A 24,309-nucleotide genomic window follows, 5' to 3' on the forward strand; every position below is an offset into this window, starting at 1 on the left:
AGCCCCTGTCAGAAGTTCCTGTGGCATGCAAACAGATGGAATGGACCACAACAAACAACAAAGGCTCCTTCTGCACTCTACATTTAAATAAGTGCCATGCCACTTTAAACCATCATAGCTTCCTCCAAGGAATTCTGGGAAGTCCACTTTGTTAAGGGTGTTGAGAGTTGTTAGGAAACCCCTGCTCCTCTCAAAGAGCTGCAATTCTGAGAGTGGCTTAATAATCAGTCCCTCTCTGCAGCTCTGTGAGAAGAATGGTGGTCTCTCAAGAACTCTCAGCATCCTTAACAAACCACAGCTCCCTGGATTCTTTAGGGGAAGCCATGACGATTTCAAGTGGTCAGACAACTGCTTTAAATGTGTGGGTTGCAGATGGAGCCCAAGTTCTTTTTTTAATAGATAAATTCTCTTCTTACCAAGTTGTTCTGCTAAATGTTTCCCTCTGTCGGTGGAGATTACCCGTTCTTCTTCCATGTCACATTTATTACCGACCAAAATAACCTGGGCATTATCCCAGGAATAAGTTTTTATTTGGGTTGACCTTAGGAGAGAGAAAGAGAGGGAGAGAGAGAGATCAGTCAAAAGAACAAGGTAATTAGACTGGCACTACCTGTAGGCAGGATGAGCTAGCTTGCCTCAAGAGAGCAGGTTTTTGCATATAATTAAACAGCAGTGTTGGGTTGGGTGTTTGTTCTTTTAATTCAGTCAAGGGATTTGTATTACAGCAACCAATTTATACAGTAATGTGGATCATGAAGTAATATTTTTGGCTTTGCATTGCTATTTGTGCATTCAACCGGATATCAGATTGCACTCCCCATTTTTCTTCTTTACAAAAGCAGCCGCTAAAATGAATGCTTCATGCAGCATGGTCGCATGACTAAAGGCTTATCCACACGTACCTTTCCTCTGCTCTTTCCAGACACGCTCCACGATTTAAAGCTTCAAGTCTGTTGCTCCGGAGCTTTCTCCATGAAAACCTGCTCTTTAGAGCTCAATCAGAGCAAACACTAATCCACGGGAAACCCGAATTGACATTTGCTCCGATTCAGCTTTAAAGAGCAGGGAAAGCTCAGGGCAAAATAAGAGTACTCGGACATGGAGCATTAAAGTGCAGGCCTCTGCCTGGAAAAAGCAGAGGAAAAGGTAAGTGTGGCTAAGCTCTAAGATAAGACACAGAGACTGGAATTCCATTAATATTAAAGGGAAGGGAAGAAAGCGCCAGTGCTTTTGATGTCCAGGGTCACAGAGATGTGGGGTTTTTTTTGGGGGGGGGGCGAACAGAGGGAAGCATGCTGAGTTCTGTAGGGATGTGTAGTTTATCAGAATATGATAAACGGCTTTCATAAAAGATGCACCAGTTACCATGGCAACGTTGCAAATGGCAGTAACTCAGACTTCTTACCGTGCCAGCCCATTAGCGACTCAAAAAGATTTCATTTTTTGATCAGCTGTTAGTCAGGGCCCATTGACATAACTATATTTCATTAACAAATGGAAGCTGTTTTAAAACCTGTAAAACAGCTAGAGGAAGAATTATGATTTTTCTACCTTATAGCCATACACATAGGGAAATGGTTACTTTGCAATAAGAAAAATGCTTCTGTTATCAGTTCTTTGTGTCTCACATGGGCACATATAGCCTTAGGGAAATGCATGCATTCTAATTCCCCTTCCCAACTTTTTAAAAATTACAATTTTATTAAAGTTATATTACTACAATGTGTAGCCAAAATCATTATACATCAAATATCCTTGCTTCTCATCCCCAACTTTTAAGAAGGGATCGTTGAGAAATTAAATCTTTGCAAATTCCAGTAAGAATGACCTGATCTGTATCTTCGGGACTAATGTGTGGATTGAAATGTAAGACGCAACCCTATACACACTCATCAGGGAATAAACCTTAAAGGATGCAATGGGACTTTCTTCCAAATAAACATGTCTAGAACTGCTCTGTTAGTTACCCAATGGCTTTTGCTCTTCCTGAATGTTCCGACCAAAATACATTTAAAAATAACCAAAATACATTTTAACACACATATTTTGAGGAGAAATAACGTTTGTATTTCAATAAGATTTGTGGTGCGGATTGCGGTACTTGCAGATTAATGCAGAAAACAGGGCAGAAAAAGTGACATGGCGCAATGGGTCGGCACACCAATCTCTTCTCAGTTGTAAACTTCCTTGTGATACTTGGAAGGATCAGTATAGAAAACAAATAACAAACAAACATCTCCAGAAATGATATACCATGATATAGCTTTTATAAAAAACAACAACCCCAGAAGCTTTTCTTTTGGGAATTATAGAGACAGAACTACCTAAATGACCGCTTCCCACATCAAATGGGGAGGCGCCTTTTGCGTGGTTGAGTGCAGCCCCCCGGATCCCAGTGCAACTCCTGGAAGTTCAGGCTGGCTTCATCCTCTCCAGGCTGGATACCTGGAGGTCTCCGCCTACCTCAGCCAATCACCCAATCCCACCTGGGGAGGCGTTCTCAGGGGATCGGCCAGGTAAGGGGAGGGACCGTCCTGCCCACACAACAGGAGGTGAATCTTACCTGCAAAGCGTCAGTTGGCTCCAAAGCTTCTCCCACCTTTCCCTCCCTCAGTTAAGTCTTCTTTTGCAAGTTACAGGTATGTAGGCGCTGCTACGTCAGGATCGCTGTTGAAGGGCCGGAAAGGAATTTTCCTGCATGGGCAGGTTTTGCCTTTCCCGTAGCAAAACGTCACAACTTTGGTGGTTTCAGGCCTTGGGCGGAATCCTTTAGTCTATCTTCCTAAATGGGTGTGTGTGTGAAGCGGTGACCCCCCCTTGCGACGGTGATCCCAGGGTTCCCTGTTAAAGGGGTTTTGAGGGGGGAGGCATTGGCCATACGCTGAGAGGTTGTCATTGCTCTCCCCTGCGATGGCGGCGAAATGGGGGGCGGGCTCTCTGCTTGAACATATGTTCTCCAGAGCCAGCCCAATCCCCACACATTCTGGATAACCCTGATGTCTCCCAGATCCCCAGCTGGGGACTGGGAAGGATAAACGCCCAATACCTGAGCGAAGGTCTTCCTACATCTGAAACTTAATAAAGTTGTGGCCAATTTTAATCCCATAACACGCTGTCATGAGTCATTATTCTGCTTGGGGGTTCTCTGGGGCTGCTGGGACTCCGCCTGTCCACGCAATTGTATAGAAATTTATTTATGTATGCTACTACAGCAGCAAGAATGCTACCTTCCCAAAAGTGGAAAGAAGCAGAAGTCCCAGCAAAGGAAGAATGGATACAAAAACTTATGGAATATGAAGAAATGGTGGAACTTACCAGAAGAAAAAGAAATCAAGACAACAAAACTATTTATAAAAGAATGGAAATGGTTTCTTGAATATTTACAGATAAATTGCAAGCAGATTAAAACATTAGCAGGATTATTGTAATAACCTGCAGTTTTACAATAGTATATATTCAAAGTAGATAATTAAATGAGCAAATTAAATGAATGTGGATATGCAGAAGATATTTTAAAAAATAAATTTAAGGAACCGCAGAAAGAGGGGAAGGAAGTCAATTTTTTGAAATGTTAAATTGATTGTAAGACTAATGAAATGTATAAACTTGAAAAGTATAAATAAAATAAAAGAAAACATCTCCGGAAGACACCGGGAAGTCAAAAGCAAGGATGCCTGCCCAATCTCAGCTGGAAAAGTGTTCCACAGCATGGGACTAGCGACAACCAAATGCCCGACTTCTAGGGCATTGTGGCCTCTGAAACATGTGGAACAACTAACAGTGTTCCTCCAGATGATCACCGCGAGATGTTGCTCGATGACAGTTGAGGGATCAAGAACGCTTCCCTTCTCTCCCTCTCCTGTAGCCAGACGTAATGGCTACTGTCAGGTGTAGGAGAGAAACCTGAAGGAAGATGGCTTCTCAGTACAACTGTGGGTGACTTTGCCTGCTTCTCCCCCTTGAGACTTCAGCAATTTCTCTGTAATAGCCAGCTTTCACACAGGTTTTTTCTTCTCAGCTTAAAACCATGGGTGAGGGACACAAATGAATAGGGCTTAACAGTGAGAGAAAAGCTTGCAGATCAACTTTTCCCATGTAAAACGGAGGAAGAGCATTTGAACGGATGTTTCCCCAATGACAAAGATGTGTTTCACTTACTTGATAAATCTGAGTTAGCTTGTAATATATAGCATAGGAAAGCTTACTTCCCTGTGGGTTGATGACGTCTTTAGGCAAGTCTCTGAGATGCTCAGATTCCTTATGTGACAACTGTCGTCAGTGAGGATGAGTTGGGAATTCTCAAATATCCTCCCATCTTTGCAGGAGGCATTGGTGTTTCGATGCAGGTGCCAGTGATCAAATCACCCTAATTCTTTCCCAAGAAATGTTTGTTTGTTTCAAATTCCATTGCCCTCCCTACCTTCTCTCTGCCAGCGAGAAAGAGAGACTCTTAAGCAAAGTATTAAAGCATTTTATCCTGGAAAGGGCATCTCTGGCTTCCGCACAGTTGAACCACAAAGACTTAAACAGGAGGCTGTGGCTGTCTGAAGATTATATTGCTGCAGATATAGCCAGTACTAACTGGAGTGCAGAATGCAGGAGCTGAACAATATTACTGCAGTAGTTGGTGCAGAGAAGGTGTTCCACAGCCCTCCAAGATGGCTGCCGAGAAGGGAAATGGAAGCCTGCATTGTTCTGTGCTTCCACCTTCTGCAAGATTTACAGGGCAGGATTCTATTGACCGAGGGCAGGTCAAGCAGAGTGCTGTCATCAATCTGCTGAGAACAACAGCTCTGCCTTTTCACAGCTTTCGTCTCTTTAAGGTTGATCCCCCTTCCAGGAAAAAAAGAAAACTCAGGCACCAATTCTTAGTTACAGTGTCTTTCTGCATGACCACCTGGAATGGTCTAAAAAGTGTATGTCGGAACATAATCAGACCACCAACAGGGTGCACACGAAGCCCTTTACCCTTCTCGGCTTGCTATGGGAAGAAAGAAGTTGTTTCTAGACAGACTCATAATTCAGCTGTTGATCGGCCAAAGATCACACTAGACCAGTGTTTCCCAAACTTGGGTCCAGCTGTTTCCGGCTACAACTCCCATCATCCCTAGTTAGCAGGACCAGCGGTCAGGGATAATGGGAATTGTAGTTCAAAAACAGCTGGAGACCCAAGTTTTGGAAACGCTGGACTAGACCAAAGGGGATTGCGTTGTCAAAAAAACAGATACCACTTTAAAACTTTAAACATTTAATTTTTATTTTTACAGTTAGTAGCCTGAATGATGATCTGTATCTTTATTTATTTTTTAAGATGGTGCTCTGTGTTTTCACATTGTACACTGCCCTGATTTTCTATGATATGATGGTATAGAAATACTTTCATAAGTAAGTAAGTAATTAAGTAAGTGAAGCAGGGCCACTTCATTGGCTTTTCCTCTCTCTTACCAGTCAGCAGCCATTCCATCAGAGTGTAGCAGAGGGAGAGAAAGGAATCAAGGCTGCTCTATCAACTGAGACGCCATCAATTTTCTCCTCCTCCTCTCCTTAAACTGTTTCTATTCCATGTGGTCATGCAGAAGGAATATGTACTATGTAACTAAGTGCCTGAGTTTTCTTTTTCTGCCTTCACTCCCATTCTTACCCCCTTTTCTCATGCCACCTTTTCTAGATTACAAATCTGAGGGCAAAGACTGTCTTACTATTGAAAAAAAGGTAAAGGACCCCTGGAAGGTTAAGTCCAGTCAAAGGAGACTATGGGGTTGTGGCGCTCATCTCGCTTTCAGGCCAAGGGAGCTGGCATTTGTCCACAGACAGCTTTCTGGATCATGTAGCCAGCATGACCAAACCACTTATGGCACAATGGGACAACGTGACGGAAAGAAGAGCGCACGGAAATGCTGTTTACCTTCCCGCCGCAGCAATACCGATTTATCTACTTGCACTGGCGTGCTTTCGAACTGCTAGGTTGGCAGAAGTTGGGACAGAGCAATAGGAGCTCACTCCGTTGTGGGGATTCGAACCACTGACCTTCCAATCGGTAAGACCAAGAGGCTCAGTGGTTTAGACTACAGCGCCACCCATGTCTTGTCATCCTGTAAAACGTGTTTGGCTGGAGTGTGAGGTAAAAATGCTTCAACTAAAGGAAAAACCAACAAGATTTGGATTTCTCATCCCCACCCCACCCCCAATAGGAAAATGTTAAAAGAGAAGTGGCGGTTCCAAATGCAAAACATAGGGAACTGCCTTCTTTCAAATCACAGCCCATTGGTCCATCTAGCTCAGTGCTGTCTACACTGCAGCAGATTTCCATGGTTTCAGGCTAGGGAGATGCCAGGGCTTGAACCTGGGACCTTCTGCCCCCAAAACAGTTGCTCTACCACGGAGGTTGTGGCCCTTCCCCAAAGAAATGCAGCTGGCTTTCCCAGGATGTAGCCAAGAAGAATGGTGCAAGAGTTACATGAAAAATGGTGACCAAAACACTTTATTTAGAACAAACACAAACACACATTAGTCATGACAAAAGCCCACCGAACGTCTACAGTCCTCAGCTGCTTCAGGGCCTAGTCCCCTGAGCTTTGTGTAAAACCGGGACTGGAACAGCTGTGGACTGTGGTGCACTGGAACCCATCAAACCCAACTGGATCTCCTTAACATTAAAATTGGCGGTTTGCCAAGTAGAGAAGCCTAGAAAGTTCCAGCCGAATCTATGAACGTCATCCTAAAATGGGGAGAGCATTCCCAGAAGTGAAGCTTTTGGCTGCTGGAAACTGTATTCATATGAGCTCACAAAACCCATTACTACAATGCTCTCAACCACCATGAGTTCTAAAATTATAATTAAAATTTTCAGGATTCGACTAGTTGCAAACGTCCTCCAAGATAATGGCAAAAATAAACCCAACACTAACCTCACAATATCTTTCTGTTCTCTCTGTATCAACAATGTCTGTGTACACACCATGCATTTAAAGCACACTGCTTCCTCCAAAGGGGGTGAGTGGCTTATTGCGTTTTTGATTATGCATTTTCTGGTTTTATATTTTGATTTTATTCTGTGAACCGCCCTGAGACCTGTGGGTATAGGGTGGTATATAAATTCTATAAATAAAATAAATCCTGGGAGTTTACCCACACAGAGCAAATATTCCCAGCACCCTTTACATACTACAATTACTGGGATTATTGGGTGGGGGAAGAGTGTGCTTTAAATGTATGGTGTGTACACGCCTGATACCTCTATATCCTCTGAACTGTTTATTTCTCCCTGCCTTCCTCATGACTCTAAAGTGCAAATGCTCTGCACTAAGAGGAGAACATCTAAAATCAAAATCAATCTCCATTGCTGTTGTGGTAAACTTCAGCCCATATCTTTCCCTTTTCTCTTTTCCTTTGGAAACTGCCGATTTCTGTCTGTCTGTGCTCCCCCCCCCCGCCCCCACCAGCATGATGTTCCAAGGAAATTAAATCAAGGCTGCTCCTGTTTCAGATTAGTCATGTTTATACTAAGTCAGATACAGAACTCTTGTCAGATGAACACACTCTCCCATTAACAGATCTGCTGAGAGTCTGAGAGTACATTTTATGGAGAACAGATCTGTGTGTGTGTATGAGTTTGTGTATAGATATATCTATAGGCCAATATATTCCAAAGGGATGCATTTAAGCATCTGGATTTTGCTGTTTAAGAGATGGACGTCTCGCAAATCACATGCACTCTAGCTAAAGTCCCCCTACAGACCATGTTCTTGTGGGTGGGGGCAAGTTCATGCATCCTCTTTTACTCCACACATTTCTGGGAACACGCTGTACTCTCGGTGTGCTAGATCAAGGCAGGAGCAGGCAATTAACTAGAGTGCCATTTCCTGCCATTGCTGCTAACTCCTAATGATTCACCCCATTCCATTCTAAAATGCCATCCTTTAAGTGGGACTTCTAGCCACTTCTCAGTCCCATGAATCATGCAAAACATGTCAAGTTGTTTCTCATGTGAACTGTGGAGTGAGGATGGACGCTGTAGAAACAGCTACAAATTTGCAGGTAGTACGCCATCTGGTCATTCTTTCCTTAAATAAAGGCAGGTGTGGGGAAGAAGAACAACAGGACATGAAAAAAGAGGCAGCTGCTAGCAAGGACAAAATACAACTTGTTTTTTCCAAGTACATCCATTTTTTTTGGTTAAAAGGGGAGGGCTTGTTTTTATTTGTGACAATCAACATTTTTCACCGCAAAGGCAATGTCAAGCTCTACAAACAAGCCTGCCACACACAATTGCCTCCTTAAGCAGGTATAAACCTTGAAATGCAGCAAGCAAGTGACCACCCCAATTTTGGATTATGCTCCTAGACAGAAGAAAAAAATGGTTTTAACTGTTACCGCAACCAGTTAGCATGCATACAGTGGTACCTCGGGTTAAGAACTTAATTCGTTCTGGAGGTCCATTCTTAACCTGAAGCTGTTCTTAACCTGAAGCACCACTTTAGCTAATGGGGCCTCCCACTGCTGCTACGCCGCTGCTGCGCGATTTCTGTTCTCATCCTGAAGCCAAGTTCTTAACCCAAGGTACTATTTCTGGGTTAGCGGAGTCTGTAACCTGAAGTGTCTGTAACCCGAGGTACCACTGTACTTGCCTGGCGGCAATGTGGCCCTGACCTCCAATAATGCCTTTTGCTTCCTTGGAAGGAGGGTGGAGGGGTGTGTCCATATGGAGAAAGGTCAAATGGTTGGAATGTAACCTACTGTACGTGGGTACAATTCACATCCATTGCTCTGGCCACTTTTGCACCCATCCCTACCCACAACTGGCCCAGAATTTGGACCCTGGAAGGATGCACATGAGAGAATGCAGCCACTAGGCTACAAAACATTCCCCACACCTAGGTGGAAAGAATAATTGGGGGGGGGGATGCAAATGACTGTGTGTTACAACTGCTTTGAATCTGAAAAATCTGGCATGAAATGGAGGGAAGAATTTCCTCATCGTGGGACGGCAGTCAGCTAGCTGACTAAGCTCCCATTTCCTGGTTTCAAGAACACATTATCATGAGAACGTGAACCTAGCTGCTAACCTCTCATTTCACAGAGATTTTAATTTAGAGCCTCGAAAGCAGTTTAAAAAGTTTAAAGGGAAAGAATGTCATCGTCGTGGAGGTTTCGTGACAAATTAACGCACTTCTATGCGTTAATTGCACTCCATTATCACAATAAAATGTGTGCTCAAGCTAGTGTGGTAAAGCCGACTATTACTGTTGGGAGTGTTCAATTAATATAGCACACTGAGAACAGGTATTGGCACAGCACTATGCTTTAAGTACACAGATCCTGTTGTTATAGTTATCAAGCACCCTCAAAATCTTTGTAACAGTCATTTCCTCCCTCTTCTAGCTCATTCTCACCAACCCATAAATACAGTTTTGTGTGTGTGTGTGTGTGTGTGTGTGTGTGTGTGTATCCATAGATCCTTAGCCTAAGCCCCACATTTACCATATGAGATATCATCACTAGTTTACCTTGGGGGGCTGATATGTTACTGAGAGCCAAACTACACATTGCATGAAGTGTGTGATTCCACTGAATGTGGGCTTCCTTTTGTTTTCTTTTAAACAGCAGTCCTAGGGGAAATAAATGTCATATCCACACTATACATTTAAAGCACTATGGTCAGGGTGGTTTAACAATCAATCTCTCTTTCCAGAGAACACTGCCCACTTCTAGGAACATAAGAAGAGCCTGATGGATCAAGGCCAATGCGCCATCTAGTCCAACATCCTGTCCAGACCACTGGTCCTGAAAGATCTTCATTGGCTCCCAGTAAATTTCCGAGCACAATTCAAAGTGTTGGTGCTGACCTTTAAAGCCCTAAATGGCCTCGGTCCTGTATACCTGAAGGAGCGTCTCCACCCCCATCATCTGAGGTCCAGCACTGAGGGCCTTCTGGCAGTTCCCTTGCTGCGAGAAGTGAGGTTACAAGGAACCAGGCAGAGGACCTTCTCGGTAGTGGCACCTTTCCTGTGGAATGCCCTCCCAGCAGATGTCAAGGCAATAAACAACTATTTTACTTTTAAAAAACAACTGAAGGCGGCCCTGTTTAGGGAAGTTTTTAATGTCTGATGTTGATGTTTTTAATATTCAGTTGGAAGCTGCCCAGAGTGGCTGGGGAAACCCAGCCAGATGGGCGGGGTATAAATAAATCATCATCATCATCATCATCATCATCATCATCACAGTGGCCAACCAAACGCCTGTGGGAAACCTGCAAGCAGGACCTGAGCACAAGACCCCTCCTCCAGATGTTTCCAGCATCTGGAATTCAGAAGCATCACTGCCTCCAACCATAGAGGCAGAGAATGATGGCTAGAAGCTACTGATAGCCTTTATCCTCTACTGATCCTCTTTTAAAGCCATCCAAATTGGTGGCCATCCCTGTCCCCTGTGAGTGTGAATTCCACAGTTTAACTATATGCTGCGTGAAGAATTACCTCTTAAAAATCTGTCCTGAATCTTCCAACATTGAGCTTCATTAGATGTACGCAAATTCTAGTGTTACAAGACAAAAACTTTTCTTTATCCACTTTCTTCGTTCCATAATTGTGACAGACTGTACAAAACACAAGAAAGCCCCCACATCCCTGCTGGATTCAACCTGCATGGTGGTTTTTGTAGTTAAAGTTACTTTATTCAGAATTTAAGTTTTTATTTAGCTCAAGGAGAGGAGGGACAGAGTGTTGTGCCCTGGGTCTCCTGTCCTTGCCGCCAAGCCTGCATGTCTGTTTTCTCTCTGGAACAACTTGGGAGAGTTTCTCGTTTTTCCAGTCTTAAATTCAGTTCTTCACATTAGGTTGCATTAAAAAGGAAGAGGTCCTTGTGAAGATTTATCAGTGAATTTCTCCCAATATGCACAACTGTATGCATTTTCCCTAATATACATATTTTTGCAAAGCAGTTTCCCCATACCCAACAGACTGTTAATGTTATTTTCACTAATATATGCATATTATGCATCCTTTATCACGGTATATGAATTTTTGTCCAAATTGCTTGGCTGGAGAACCACATTGCAAAATTCGGACAAGTGCAAATTTCAAAGGATGGTTGTGATTTTTGCTCATGTATTGTTCCAGAAAGGATGAATTAGGCAGATTCGCCTTTAAATGTGAACTGAATTTCTCCCCCTTCCTTATTTCACACCCACTCACACCCACCAGCTCCACTGAAGTCAATAGGACTTTCCTACCATGTAACTAATTGCAACTTTACACCTCTAGGTTATGCTGCCTGGTAGCATAAGGGCCAAAGGAGGGTGACATATGAATAGCCTCATTTAAACACATTTGCCACCATGGGGTATAACAAAAATGCATGTTAATTGAGAGTTCATATGTCACACACAATGCTGCTTGCTATGCCCAACTGTGAAAAGTGATTTAATGGCTCGTGGTTAGAAGAAGTCTGTACATTTTAATCTTCTCCCTGTAGAGATACCTGCCATTAAATTATGAGCCTTCAAGGTTTCTAGTACAAATGCACAGCAAGACCCATCACCAAAGATTAGGGTTTTAAAGGAGAAAAGAGGTATTGGGGGGCAGGGGAAACCTACCATAATGTTCATGAAGGACCATTTGCAACTAAACAATAATTTCTTGTTGTGCTATTTGATTACCTTGTTTCTTATGCTTTCAGTTCAGTCTTTATTGATCTGCGTATAAACAAAACTCCCTTAATTTCACATTTCCAGGTGTGCTCCCAAAAGCAAAGAATGAGTTGTAGGCTGTCCCTCTAACATCTTTCCCAGTGCAACTGGAAACCCTGCATTTTTAAAGCCGTAGTTCAATCACATATCTGCAAATTCAGGTTGTGCAATGAACTCACTTCCCCAAAAGATCAATTTTTGTGTGTGACTGGGGAAGTGATAGGAAAATGCAGGGGAAAGTGTGAGTTAATACTCACTTTGGGCTCAACATCATCTAACCTCCCCACAAACAGAGTGAATGCTCAGTAAATCTGGATGCACCCTTGATGTGAAAAGGTAGCAGAGAAATGACTTTCAAAAATAATACAGTAAAAATACTCATTTGCCACCTCTGCAAGTAGAGGATCCTAGAAAGCTGCTACAAGTTAGTGCAAACATTACTGAATTATAATGGACCAATGGTCTGACTCAGTTTAGTGCAGCTTCCCAAGTTCCTATGATATTTCCGGTATTCCTTCAGGAACTGCTGTCTTCTTCTCTTGGGGCCAAATCAAGACCCATGTGTACATTAAACATGCATGTGCTTAATCATTTCCCAAGGTGTCTTCCCCTTTTCCAATTGACTCCCAAGCAACTTTCCTCACCCTGTCCACCACTCAAAGTTGGCCCACACATGGCTGAGGAGCTAAGGATGTGGACTACTAGTTAAATCCAGTTCCCTGCTCTAACCACTACACCACACTGCTTTCTTTGCTATCGTTATCCTGGGCATCAGTTGCTCTCTGTTGCACGGTGTAAAAACACAAGAAAGAGGAGGAGATAAACAGATGTTTGAAAATCAAGGCAGAAATGCCCCAATCTCACAGCACCACTGGCATGCGGTGAGGGGGGCAATTGGGAAAGGGATGGGGGGACACACACTCGCTGATGCTCCTCCAGCCAGCACTGAGCTGGGAGGCCCAACCTTTTCCAAACGCTCCTTGGAATGACACTTCACATCACAGTGCAGCATTATTCCAGAGCACTTTCTTTTTGGGAGATGGGGAGGGGGTAATACAGTGGAATCATAGATGACAGGTGCCAGCTGAATGCAGTCCAAGGAAGAGTCAGTGCATGTCACTCCATCCCTCAAATTCATCCTCCAGCCTTCTGAAAATGTGAAAGAAGGGAAGGAGTTCTGCCTTATGCCACCCCCACCCTCAATTTCAACACTAGATTCTTATGCTCTTTGACACTTGGCAGATTAGAATAGGAACATTCTGATGTAATTATTACACCTATACACCAAGAGGACCAGAAAGTCACCACTATCTCTGGTAAACAGGGACAACTGGTGACTATGTAATGTTAATAATAATAATAATAATAATAGTTTTTATTAAAGTTTTTTGTGTTACACAAAAACAAACAGATAAAGAGGGAAAGGTACACCTATTGTCTATGCAATGTCTGCAAGAAGAGGAAATCAGCATTATTTGATTTACAGCACAATCCTATCTGCATTTTTTATTCAGAAGTAAATTTCCCTAAGCTATGGTTTTCCCAGTAGTGATGTATGGAAGTGAGAGCTGGACCATAAAGAAGGCTGATCACCGAAGAATTGATGCTTTTGAATTATGGTGCTGGAGGAGACTCTTGAGAGTCCCATGGACTGCAAGAAGATCAAACCTATCCATTCTCAAGGAAATCAGCCCTGAGTGCTCACTGGAAGGACAGATCGTGAAGCTGAGGCTCCAATACTTTGGCCACCTCATGAGAAGAGAAGACTCCCTGGAAAAGACCCTGATGTTGGGAAAGATGGAGGGGACAAGGAGAAGGGGACGACAGAGGACAAGATGGTTGGACAGGGTTCTCGAAGCTACAAGCATGAGTTTGACCAAAATGCGGGAGGCAGTGGAAGACAGGAGTGCCTGGCGTGCTCTGGTCCATGGGGTCACGAAGAGTCGGACACAACTAAACGACTAAACAGCAACAACAACAAAATTCCCTAAATCCAACGGGACTCTCTCACTAGTTAGTGGTAAGAATGCTGGATTTGGACCTGGGAGAGAGCTGGGTTCAAATCCTTGCTAAGCCATGAAACTCACTGGGTGACCTTGGGCCGATCACTGTCTCTCAGCCTAACCTACCTCACAGGGTTGTGGTTTGGGAGACCCATGAAGGCCACCTTGAGCTCCTTGGTGGAAAAGTGGAATATAAATTCAATAAATACATAGTGTGTTTAGGACTGCAGCCCAAGAGAGCTAAAAACAATACAGTACAAGATATTTGATTCAAAGACAGAAATGCTGCATTGCGTACTTCCTTTCTATGATTCCAGCTTACACTTGTTTGTTTGTGAGGATTTCTTCTCCTTAGCCTTATTTTTTCCAGTATAAAGATAAACACTGCAGTACAAGGCTTCACTGGGACCCAGGCAGCTGTTTTTTTAAAGAGACACCCTCCCTCACCAAATGCTGCCTTGTCTGTTTAATTGGCAGTCCTGATTGTGAAGTCTGATAATGACAAATGAAGTCCAAAAGGCTGAATGACTGACCCCTCACACTGTGCCATTATTTTTCAGGAGCCCGTAATGAGATTTGCCAAACCGTAATTAGATTAACTGCACTTGTGATATTGATGAGTCAGTGTGGCACTCAAAAGACAGGGGGAGTGAAACAATGAAAAATAACAATATATTCCCCCCAAAAGTGTTTGCTTGATCTCAAAGGCCATTTTGCTTTGATAACTGCATGAATAGGCAAACATCAAAAGCAGGGGTGGCGGATTATTAATTAATAATAGGAAACAAGATGGTTCACTTGCATTTACATATCAATCCATGTATGTGCTCTGCAGGAAGTTGCATCAAGGGCCTCTTTGTAAATGGCACATAGCGGTTTAGTAAAGTGGGGGGGGGGGGAGAGAAATCAGTAGGAACTGCAACTAAATGTTGCAGTACTCCTGTTTCAGCCCTTCAGCTCTCTTCAAAGATACCCTTTCCTCCAATAGGATTCCTTTTTTCCTGAGATTTTTTTTTTGTTCTGCCACACATCTTGGAGTTAGTGGTGGTATCTAGGCCAGAGTGCAGGGCACAGGTTTGGGGCCTAAATCCCAGCCCCCCCCCCCCGAGGCAGGAGCAAGCCACTGGCCCACACTAGAAGAGCAACGCTGTGCCGACATATGAGGTAACAGTAAAGTGCCTATCTTTTAAATTTCAATCCTTTTCCTGGGGCTAGAGTCTGGTAGGGAGCTCAGCCAATCAGATGTCGCCTTTGAGGTCGTGGGGCACCAGAGCAGTAAAGGGCTGAGCTGAGCCCCGTCTGTCCTCTCCCTCCCCATCTCTAAACCAAAGAGGGTCCCACTCCGTGCCAGCAGGCTCTCGTTCTGCAGCTTATGAGCAACTTTACACCTTTCAACTGCACGCTCCACCATGAGCAACGTGAATCGTTGTCCACACAAGAATCCACAGCAAAAACATCTCACCCTCTTTTGACAACAGCAACAGAGCACAAAACATACCAAAAAAAGAGAGAAAGAGATGGGGGGACACCCCTCCCCTGCTGGAGACCCCAAAGGAGTAACCTCAAAGGAGCAACACCTTCCCTCTCCCTCAGGAAAGCCCATCATACTGGGGCGGTGCTCCTTAAATATTATAGCTCCCTCTCAATCACCAAAACACTACGCCAATAAAAAAGAAAGAAAGAACTTTACAGAGGTCAAGAGGAAGGGAGCTGCTTTAGTTAGTATTGTTAATATGGTTTGCTAACTCAAAGTGAACAGATAACAGAAATATTTTTTTGAAATTCAGTGCAATTACCTGACCTAAAGTAAAGTGTTTTGAACCAGAGTAATACTACTACTACTACTACTACTACTAATAATAATAATAATTTATACCCTGCACATCTGTTTGGGTTTCCCCAGCCACTCTGGGTGGCTCCCAACAGAATTAAAAGCACAATAAAACATCAAACATTAAAAACTTCCCTAAACAGAGTATATTAGGCTTTATGAAGACTTTTCTCTCAAGTAATTTGATTTGTATTTAATGTCCATATAATTCTTGCCAGGACCCAAATGTTACTTTCTTTAAGGGTACAAGTCGCTTTCTTTAAGGGTAATATCACACAGTTTGGTAAACACAAGCAGCATGTAGTTTGCTTAGACACTAGAGTGTGAGAACTTCTCTATAAGAAGCAAACGGCAACATTATGGCATGTTATGGTTTTAAAGTTGTTAATGATTTTACACTGTGGATTCCTAAGTTGGGGGCTACCTTGGAAGGCTTTGACTATAGAATGTGGGCCTATAATTTAACAGCGAAGAAACAATAGAAGGCATTCCCATTAAGAGCATGCAATTATTTGGGTAGGTTTTAAGGTTGTGGATAGAACTATAGAATTGTATAGTTGGAGAGACCCTGAAGTTCATCTAGTCTAACCTCCTGCAATGGTGGAATCTCAAGGGCCAGAAATGAATAGAAGAGGTCCCAGGAAGAAAGCAGATAAGCTGTCCACATGGAACACATCCAGACTGTTAAAGATTTAGGACGGAATCCAACGAACAGGGTTTAATAATGGTTGAATCATCAATCCTTCTTTTCAAGAATTCTGGGAATTGTAGCTCTGTGAGAGGAGGGAAAGGGGTCTCCTAAGAACTCTCAGCACCCTGAACAAACTACAGTTCCCAACGGTCTTTGGGAGAAGCCAGGACTGTTTAAAGTGGTATGATACTGCTTTAAACGTATAGTGCAGATGCACCGCTCCACCTGTCAAGACATATGCACAACAAATGAACTTTGCAATAAGGAGAGACTTGGAATCTCCTTGTCCTCTTGTTTTTAAAGGCATGGGTGAGGCCAGGAAGCTCAGCTCCCTGTTTCTCCCTTGCTTGCCCAGGCTCTGTCCTGCCCTGCCTCCCCGCCCCCACCCCAATTTTGGGTGTTTGAAACTTAGCAGGCCTGGTAACCTTAAAGCAGAGCCAATGAGGCAATCCTGGGCTATCTCCACACCACTTAGCATAAACTCGGGGTGTGGTGGGGAGGGAAAGCAGTATTCTGTGCTCCTATTATTAACATGAGCATGAGCAGCACAGCACAGCTTCCCAAACAGCTTCTCTTAAAGCATCTAGCTGTATTTGTTTCCATTCATACAAATACAGCCCCAGTCCATGGCCATTTTGGAAGGATAAGGTGAAGGCATAAAAACACAGAGGAATAGCACGCTCGGGTGGAAATAACACAAAAGGTGCCATTGAAAGATTGCACATTATGCCGTCTATCTGTACACAATGCACAAGCATGCATGAACCCACACACTGAGCCCTCCACAGCAGAAATGCTCATGGAAACTGCAACAAAGGTAGAGATCTCCTTTTACACTGCAAATGCCGGGCAAAGCATAGTTTCTATATTCCCATGAATTCACATAATCCTGAGTGTTAGTGTAGAAGTCTGAAAAACCACACCAAGAATTCACCTTAGGATTCACCTACGATGCATGCTGAAGCAGAAATTCAAGCAGCATTTTCTTTCTCTCTCTCTCTCTCTCTCTCTCTCACACACACACACACACACTTTTAAGGAAAAGACATTTGTCCCTGTTATATATCTATCCATATTTTAAAATAGCCAAGCAAAGCAGAACTCCGCTGATTCACTTCCTCCCTTCACCTAGGGAGGGGAAACCCAGCCCACCCCCTCCATCAGTAACCACAGGCACATTAAATAAAGAGAATCCTCCGGAGATATGCAGAAAGAACCTGAATATGACTTACCTGAAGGGAGATGCACATGAAGGGAAGCAGCTGGCAAGCTGCAAGCCAGGAAGGAGTGAGGCCTACAGCACAGAGATGGAATATGCAACAAAGCCATCTTTGGCTGTTTTCAGAGGAGGCTGCGGGAAGATGCCACAGAATCCTTATATGGCAAGGAGAGGATAGCGTGGAGCAGCATGCAAAGCAGGGTGAATTAAGTGTGCAGATTAAAACGAACAGCTTGTTTTTTGCACCTCGGTGAAGTCCGAAGCCTCTCAGCCAGCTACTCTTTGGACAGACCAGGTACTACTGGAAATAAAACAATGACTTGCGCTACAAAGCTGTCATGCAGCGAAAGGAAATGGTGTTTAATATAACATTAATCTTTTTATTCGCATTGCTCTTCTTTTGTTATGGCCCAGAGAGAGAGACAGAGAGAGAGAGGAGGAATCAATATTATACTTTGCTCTGCACATGCTACCAATGTGGAAAATCAGTTTAAGGGCATCATCGTGTGTTGCTACTGGCTTGTTGCTTTTTAAGAAGTGATGCTCAGTGCCAAAAAAATACAGCAAGGCAAGGCTTGCTAACATAAAGAATCAGAGAGAAAATTTAGCACATAACCACTAATCAGCTCCCCTTTTATATTAATCCGCTTGGACAGCAGGTTGTCTGCTCTCAAACATATGTAAAAATACATTAGCCTTGTGATATGGTCAGTTCTAAACCTTTGCTATATTACAGGGATGGAGGATTTCCCCCCCCCCCCCATGCCAATGGATGCATTCCCCTATGGGGAACCTTCTGGAGACCACATGTGATGGGCAGTGGTAAGCAGGGCCAGAGGCAAAAGTGGGTGGGGCAACAGATATGATTTTTTTAGAGTGGGCTACATTGCAGCCATGCAGTAGTCTATAGGCTACATTCTAGCCCATCACACACACAACTCTGCCTTTCTCTATCCAGGCAAGCAAGGGGGCATTACTGCCTTTGAAGGACACATTTCAGCCAGGCAAAAGCAGTCAAGGAGCTTGTGGAACATGGTCAATGAGGGGAGCTCCTGAGGATTGGACAGAGAGATCTGGAGAGCTACAATTGTCTCTGGACCTGAAGTTCCCAACCACTGCTATAGGAAGCTTCTTTAGATACTATTCAGACTTTTGGGGTGCCTGGTGCCCTGACCCAGGGGTCAGCAACCTAAGGCCCATGGGCTGGAAGCAGCCCATAGAGGTCGTTTGACCGGCCCCCGAGCCGCCCCCAAACTGAGCCGCTCGCTCACTCCCTGTGCTAAACTGGCGCCGCGCAGCGTGGGGACTCACTCCAGCAGCGCCGAAAATCATGTCTGCACAGATGCAGATGCCAAAAACCGTGGGGGCACGTGTGTGTTCCGGCCCATGGAGGGATCTCTGTGGGACCGATCCGCCCAGGCAAGATAAACCTTGCTGACCCCTGCCTGACCTATGGAGATTGATACTCTGAGCACTCTTTTCTTCAACAGTGCCCTTCCCAATGGCCAAGATAATTCTATAATGTTTAGGCATAAACTGACCCCATTCCACGACAGTCTTAATAATAATAATAATAATAATAATAATAATAATAATAATAATAATAATATCTTTATTGTCATTGCCCCCTCTCAGGGACAACGAAATTACTTGGCTGCTCCATCCACCCAGATAGGGCACTCCACTTAAAATCAAAACAACTATAAAAACACTAATTAAAACAATATAATATAATACAGCAAGGAAGATTAGATGACTTCAAAGTCCAGGTTTCCCATTCAGGGCCGAGATCGCTCTGGAGAAGAAGCTGTTCTTGAGACGGCTCGTTCTTGTCATCATCGTCCTGTATCTCCGTCCCGACGGCAGGAGCTCGAAGAGACAGTGACCAGGATGCGATGGATCTTTTACTATGTCCAGTGCCTTCCTATGGCACCTTGTGGCATAAATCTGCTCTAAGGTGGAGAGTGGGCAGCCAACAATGCTCTCTGCTGCCTTAACAACTCTGCACAACACCATCCTGTCCTGGGTCTTTTCAATGTTAAAAGTTTTCTGTCTATATATCCTGGTGGTGAATTTATTTATTACATTTATATCCCGCTTTTCCTGGAAGGAGTTCAGTTCTTCTGCTCCAATTTTATACCGACAATGTTCCTGTTGGGTAGATCAGGCTAAGAGCCCCAAAATCACCCAGAAAGGTGATTCAAGACTCAGTGAGGAATCTGGGTCTTCCTAATTTTAGCAACCCACTCACAGCAGCAAGAGTGATGAATGGCTCCTTAACTGTCCCTTGAATTAGTTCTCTCAATTGCTTCACCATCTGTTTCCCTTTATTTTAATCTGTATTGTGAAAGAGTACTGCTTCACTATTAAAAGGTGAAAAGAGAAATAAAAATAAAAATTAGAAGGAAACTGTAAGTTAAATAGCGGAAACTGCCATTAAGGCAATAATACCCAGCCTCAATCAACCAGAAGCAATAAAACAGTAAGGAACTGCTAGCAGGAAACTTTTAATTAAAGGTACAGGAGCCCTGAATAGCTTTAACAGATTTTGCCCTTTGACAGTTGGTAGGCTGCATTTTATTTTATTTGCATTTTATTGCTGTGGGGTGGGCAGAAATCAGGTCTGGAAAAAGCACAGGAAGACAACCCAGAAACACTGGATAAAGACTATTTCTTAACAAGGATGTTTGGATTTTATGTAAACAGAAAGTGAACAAAGGGTGGAAGTTCTAGAGAAAAGAGTGTGTTTGGGAGCAACCTCTGTTGTTTACAATGTTTGTAATTATTTTTTGCCTTACACAGAGATATTCTTCTCCCCCCCCCCACCTCTGTCCTTTTCAGTTGATCCCCAGGAGCCTCAATCTCTGCTTAATTTCCCTATAAACCATTCGTATGGCTGGTAATAGTGGCTGTTTGTGACTCCCAAACACTGCACTTGTTGCTCTGGGGCAATCACATTTCCCAGCTTGCAAAAACAGCAAATATGGTACTGTCAAGGTGGGAGTCAGACACAGGTCAGCTCAAAGAGGCAGAGGCTGTTGTCAGTGAAACTAACACTTTATTCAAGGAAATAGCATGCAACTCAGCAACACTTCCCAGTAGAACAGTTGCCAGGACTGAAGGTCCCTGCCTTTAACTCCTTCTAAGGCTACAACCTCTTCTATATGTTTCTCAAGCAGGCTCTAATTGCGTCTGCACACCTCTGGTCTCTGTTCTGCTCTCTTCATTATTCTGTGCATTCTTGTAGATTGGGGGCGGGGGAGGAGAGGAGCTTGTCGCAGCAGGAGAGGGAGACTCCCTGGATTCTTCAGCAGTCTCTTGACTCCCTCCTTTTGCTTCAGCCTCGGAGTCTGAACTGCTCCCTGTCACAGGTTCCTCCTGCGCACTAAACCCTGTTGTCTAGCATCTCTTCCCAAGCTCCCCCCTCTGACTTCTCCTTAGTGTCCTACCACCAATCCCTGGGCCTTGAACCTTCTACCTCTGGGATCTCCCTTGCAGTTTGCAGGCATAGGCAAACTCGGCCCTCCAGATGTTTTGGGACTACAACTCCCATCATCCCTAGCTAACAGGACCAGGGGTCAGGGATGATGGGAGTTGTAGTCCCAAAACATCTGGAGGGCCGAGTTTGCCTATGCCTGCCCTTGGGGGTTGCCTGGCTGGCTCTCATCATCCAGGCAGCCCGTCCCTGACAGGGAGGAATGGTAGTGATTAGAAGCACACAGTACAAATAAATACATGGTTAGGATGGGGGAGAGCAGACTGTGATGGTTGTTTTTTTAAAAAAATCTGTGCTTACACTGAATGTACACGTACTATTTGAACATTATTTTCCCTTCCCAAACCAAACTGGGTTAGCAATGCCCCACTAGGGGTCTGGATATAGTTGCATCTACATTAGTTAATTTTTATGTGCGAAAAAATATTCTTGTTTGGAATACAGTAATGAGACAGATTATGCCTTAGGAGTTCATGACATGTTTGAGGCAAAATAAAACCACGAGAGCCAGACTCCCAAGGAGATGAAAGGCTTAATGTCCTTGGTTTTGAAAAGGAAACACGATATGAAAGAAAGGATGGTTAATCTCGGTCTTTTATGTTCACGCTTGCTATGTTCTAAAGCAGGTGGCATTATGCTACATCTTCAGGGGGAGGAAAACAAAAACACTGTGCATATAATAATAACAACAAGAGCCGAGATCTCAAATTAGATTGTTTTCTGAAAAACACAACCTTGAAAAAGTCAAGTTTACTTTCCATTTCTAAAAAAATCAGATGGGTAACATAATTCACATAAGGAGCAGTAATTAAAAGTTTTTTAAAACCTATGTTATTATGAGGTGAGAGGCAAAGTGTCACAGAAAGATGCCAAATGTAGCAAAACCCCATCAATATTTACAGTTGCTAAGCAGTAATGAATTAAGGCAATAAATGTTCCCAGTGGTGCAGATCACTGTTGGGAGTATGAACTGACTTGTTCTTATCTCATAAACTGAGCTGTATTGGAGTGGTCATGCTTCCCCAGCTCTGGGTCCTAGAGGTCACCTAATACACCAAGTGTAGCAGGTGAAACGTATGGCTGTAATGACAAAAGACCAGGGTGCCGCAAGAAGGAAATTCCAATGTGGTGCCCCGCTCCCAACACCATCCTGGAGCCAATCCTTTCAAAAGGGTCACTACACTTCCTTCAGATGTCCTTTCATTCCCTGATTAGCTTCTATCTCATAGAATTTATACACAATTTATAAAAGAAAACACCTCAAAGCTCTGGGTTGGATTACAACAATGCGTTATACTCGGGCCTGCCTCAGAAGACAGTTTGGGAAACTTCAGCTGGGGCAGAATTCAGTGGCCAGGTTGATCATGGGGGCACGATGGTTTGAGCTATAGTGCCAATCTTGCCCTGGCCCAATTCAGGTGCTGGTTTTGACCTAGAAAGCCTTAAATGGCTCAGGACCACAATACCTAATGACATCATGGAAATAATGATTGGAAGAGAGGAAAATAACAAGAATACCAAACACCTCATTTACATAAAAATCAAGGGTCCATGGGCCCTACCAGTTTGCCAAGACTTCCCTACCCACAGCTGATGTGGTCCCAGGCTCCAACCGTTTTGGAGGTGGGGAGATAACCTTTGGTGGGTGGGATCCGACTGGTGGACCACATACTGCCTCACCTTACTTTAAAGCTGGGATGGGGAAGCTGTGGCCTTCCAGATGTTGGTGGCCCACAAAGAGGGCCAGGGTGGTGTAGTGTTTAGAGTACTGGACTAGGACCTGGGAGACCCACATTCAAATTCCCACTCAGCCGTGAAGCTTCCTGGGTGACCTTGGGCCAGTCACTATTTCTCAGCCTAACCTAACTCACAAAGCTGTTGTGAGGGTAAAATCATAGAATCACAGATTTGGAAAGGGATTCTCAAGAGTCCTTTAGTCCAACAGACTTCGATGCAGGAATCTCAGCCAAAGCATCCATGACAGATGGCCATCCAACTTCTGCTTAAAAAACCTCCAAGGAAGGAGCATCCACAGCCTCCTGAGGGAGACCATTCCACTGTCAAACAAATGGGGATAGGAAGAATAACAGATGCCACATTGAGCTTCTTGGAGGAAAAGAGGAGTATAAATGTAATAATAAATAAATGAGCACCCATTAACCCTGACGATTGGTCATGTTGGCTGGGGCTGTTGGAGTTGAATGTCTGGAGGTCCACAGATTCTCCATCTGTTATTGGAATCACAGAAAACTAACTTCAATGTTTGGGGTGGGGAGGAAGCTTAAATATGTACCACTAACCTGTGGTATTGAATGCCATTCATTCTTTATTGATAGAACCTCATTATTCCTCCTGAAATGCTACTGCTTTCTCCTCCAGCCACAGAAAAGCAGAACAAAGGAAGCCATTGTAAGCCAGAGAGTAGACAGGAATACAGCCAGCATTAATCTACCTTTCCTAGAAGAGCAATTTGTTTAAGTGCTAGTCATCATCGCCAACAATGGCCTGTGAGAACGCTGCACTGTGGCGGCTGCATTTAACCGTTTAAATATTAACTACCTCATGTTTACTTTTGTCTTGGAACAGGACAAGCAAAGTTAGAAATGTAAATTGTTTTATTTCTTTCTCCTTTTTAACGGTGAAACGTTTCCAAGAGGTCGGGAAAGGAGGCCTTAAGTGAAAACAGGTGGAACCAAGGCAGGGGTTTCTAAAAGATGAGATTGGTTACCTTGGAAACAGGCTTGGAATCTTTCATCAAATAACGATATGCAGGATGTTGGCCTATTTCAAACCCCCACACGCATGCTGTAGTCTTACAAAGATTTAAGGTGGCACTTTTGCAGGGCAGAGGGACTTTGTGTGAAAAGCTTTTGCATTTATTTTTCCTTCCATCCCCTTACTATCTTAATTACTCAGATTGCTTTGAAGTGAGAAATGCATGCTGACAAAAGTGTGGAAGTTTGCTATCTTGTTCTCTGCAAATAACCAGTTACAAATATGCAAATATTAAAGATCCAAGACCCTGAGTCCCAGAAATAACCTAAATCTAGATCCAGAGGGCAAGCAGACAGTGGTGCGGACTGAGGAGACCCTGAACCCAGGCCAACTTCCCTGAGCAATGGCCTCAGCAATACAGGGATCTCACCCAAGGTAGGAGTTCAGGTTTGGGCAAACAAAGTGAGGTACAGTGGTACCTCGGGTTACATACACTTCAGGTTACATACGCTTCAGGTTACAGACTCCGCTAACTCAGAAATAGTGCTTCAGGTTAAGAACTTTGCTTCAGGATGAGAACAGAAATCATGCTCCGGTGGCGCGGCAGCAGGAGGCGGCTCCATTAGCTAAAGTGGTGCTTCAGGTTAAGAACAGTTTCAGGTTAAGTA

The 24,309-nt window shown here is 43.8% G+C and overlaps 1 protein-coding gene across 4 annotated transcripts in view; it reads right to left on the minus strand.

The window, feature by feature from the left end:
* The window catches only part of RAB3C (RAB3C, member RAS oncogene family), a 102,226-nt gene that overhangs the window by 5,316 nt on the left and 72,601 nt on the right, over positions 1-24,309 (minus strand). For all 4 annotated transcript variants that reach the window (XM_083703684.1, XM_083703683.1, XM_083703682.1 and 1 more), the window contains exon 4: positions 417-541. In XM_083703684.1, coding sequence (XP_083559810.1) covers positions 417-541 — 125 coding nt within the window. The remainder of the gene's footprint in view (positions 1-416; positions 542-24,309) is intronic.

This window comes from Podarcis gaigeae, assembly GCF_964106915.1.
Source record: "Podarcis gaigeae genome assembly, chromosome: 11".
NCBI lineage: Eukaryota > Metazoa > Chordata > Lepidosauria > Squamata > Lacertidae > Podarcis > Podarcis gaigeae.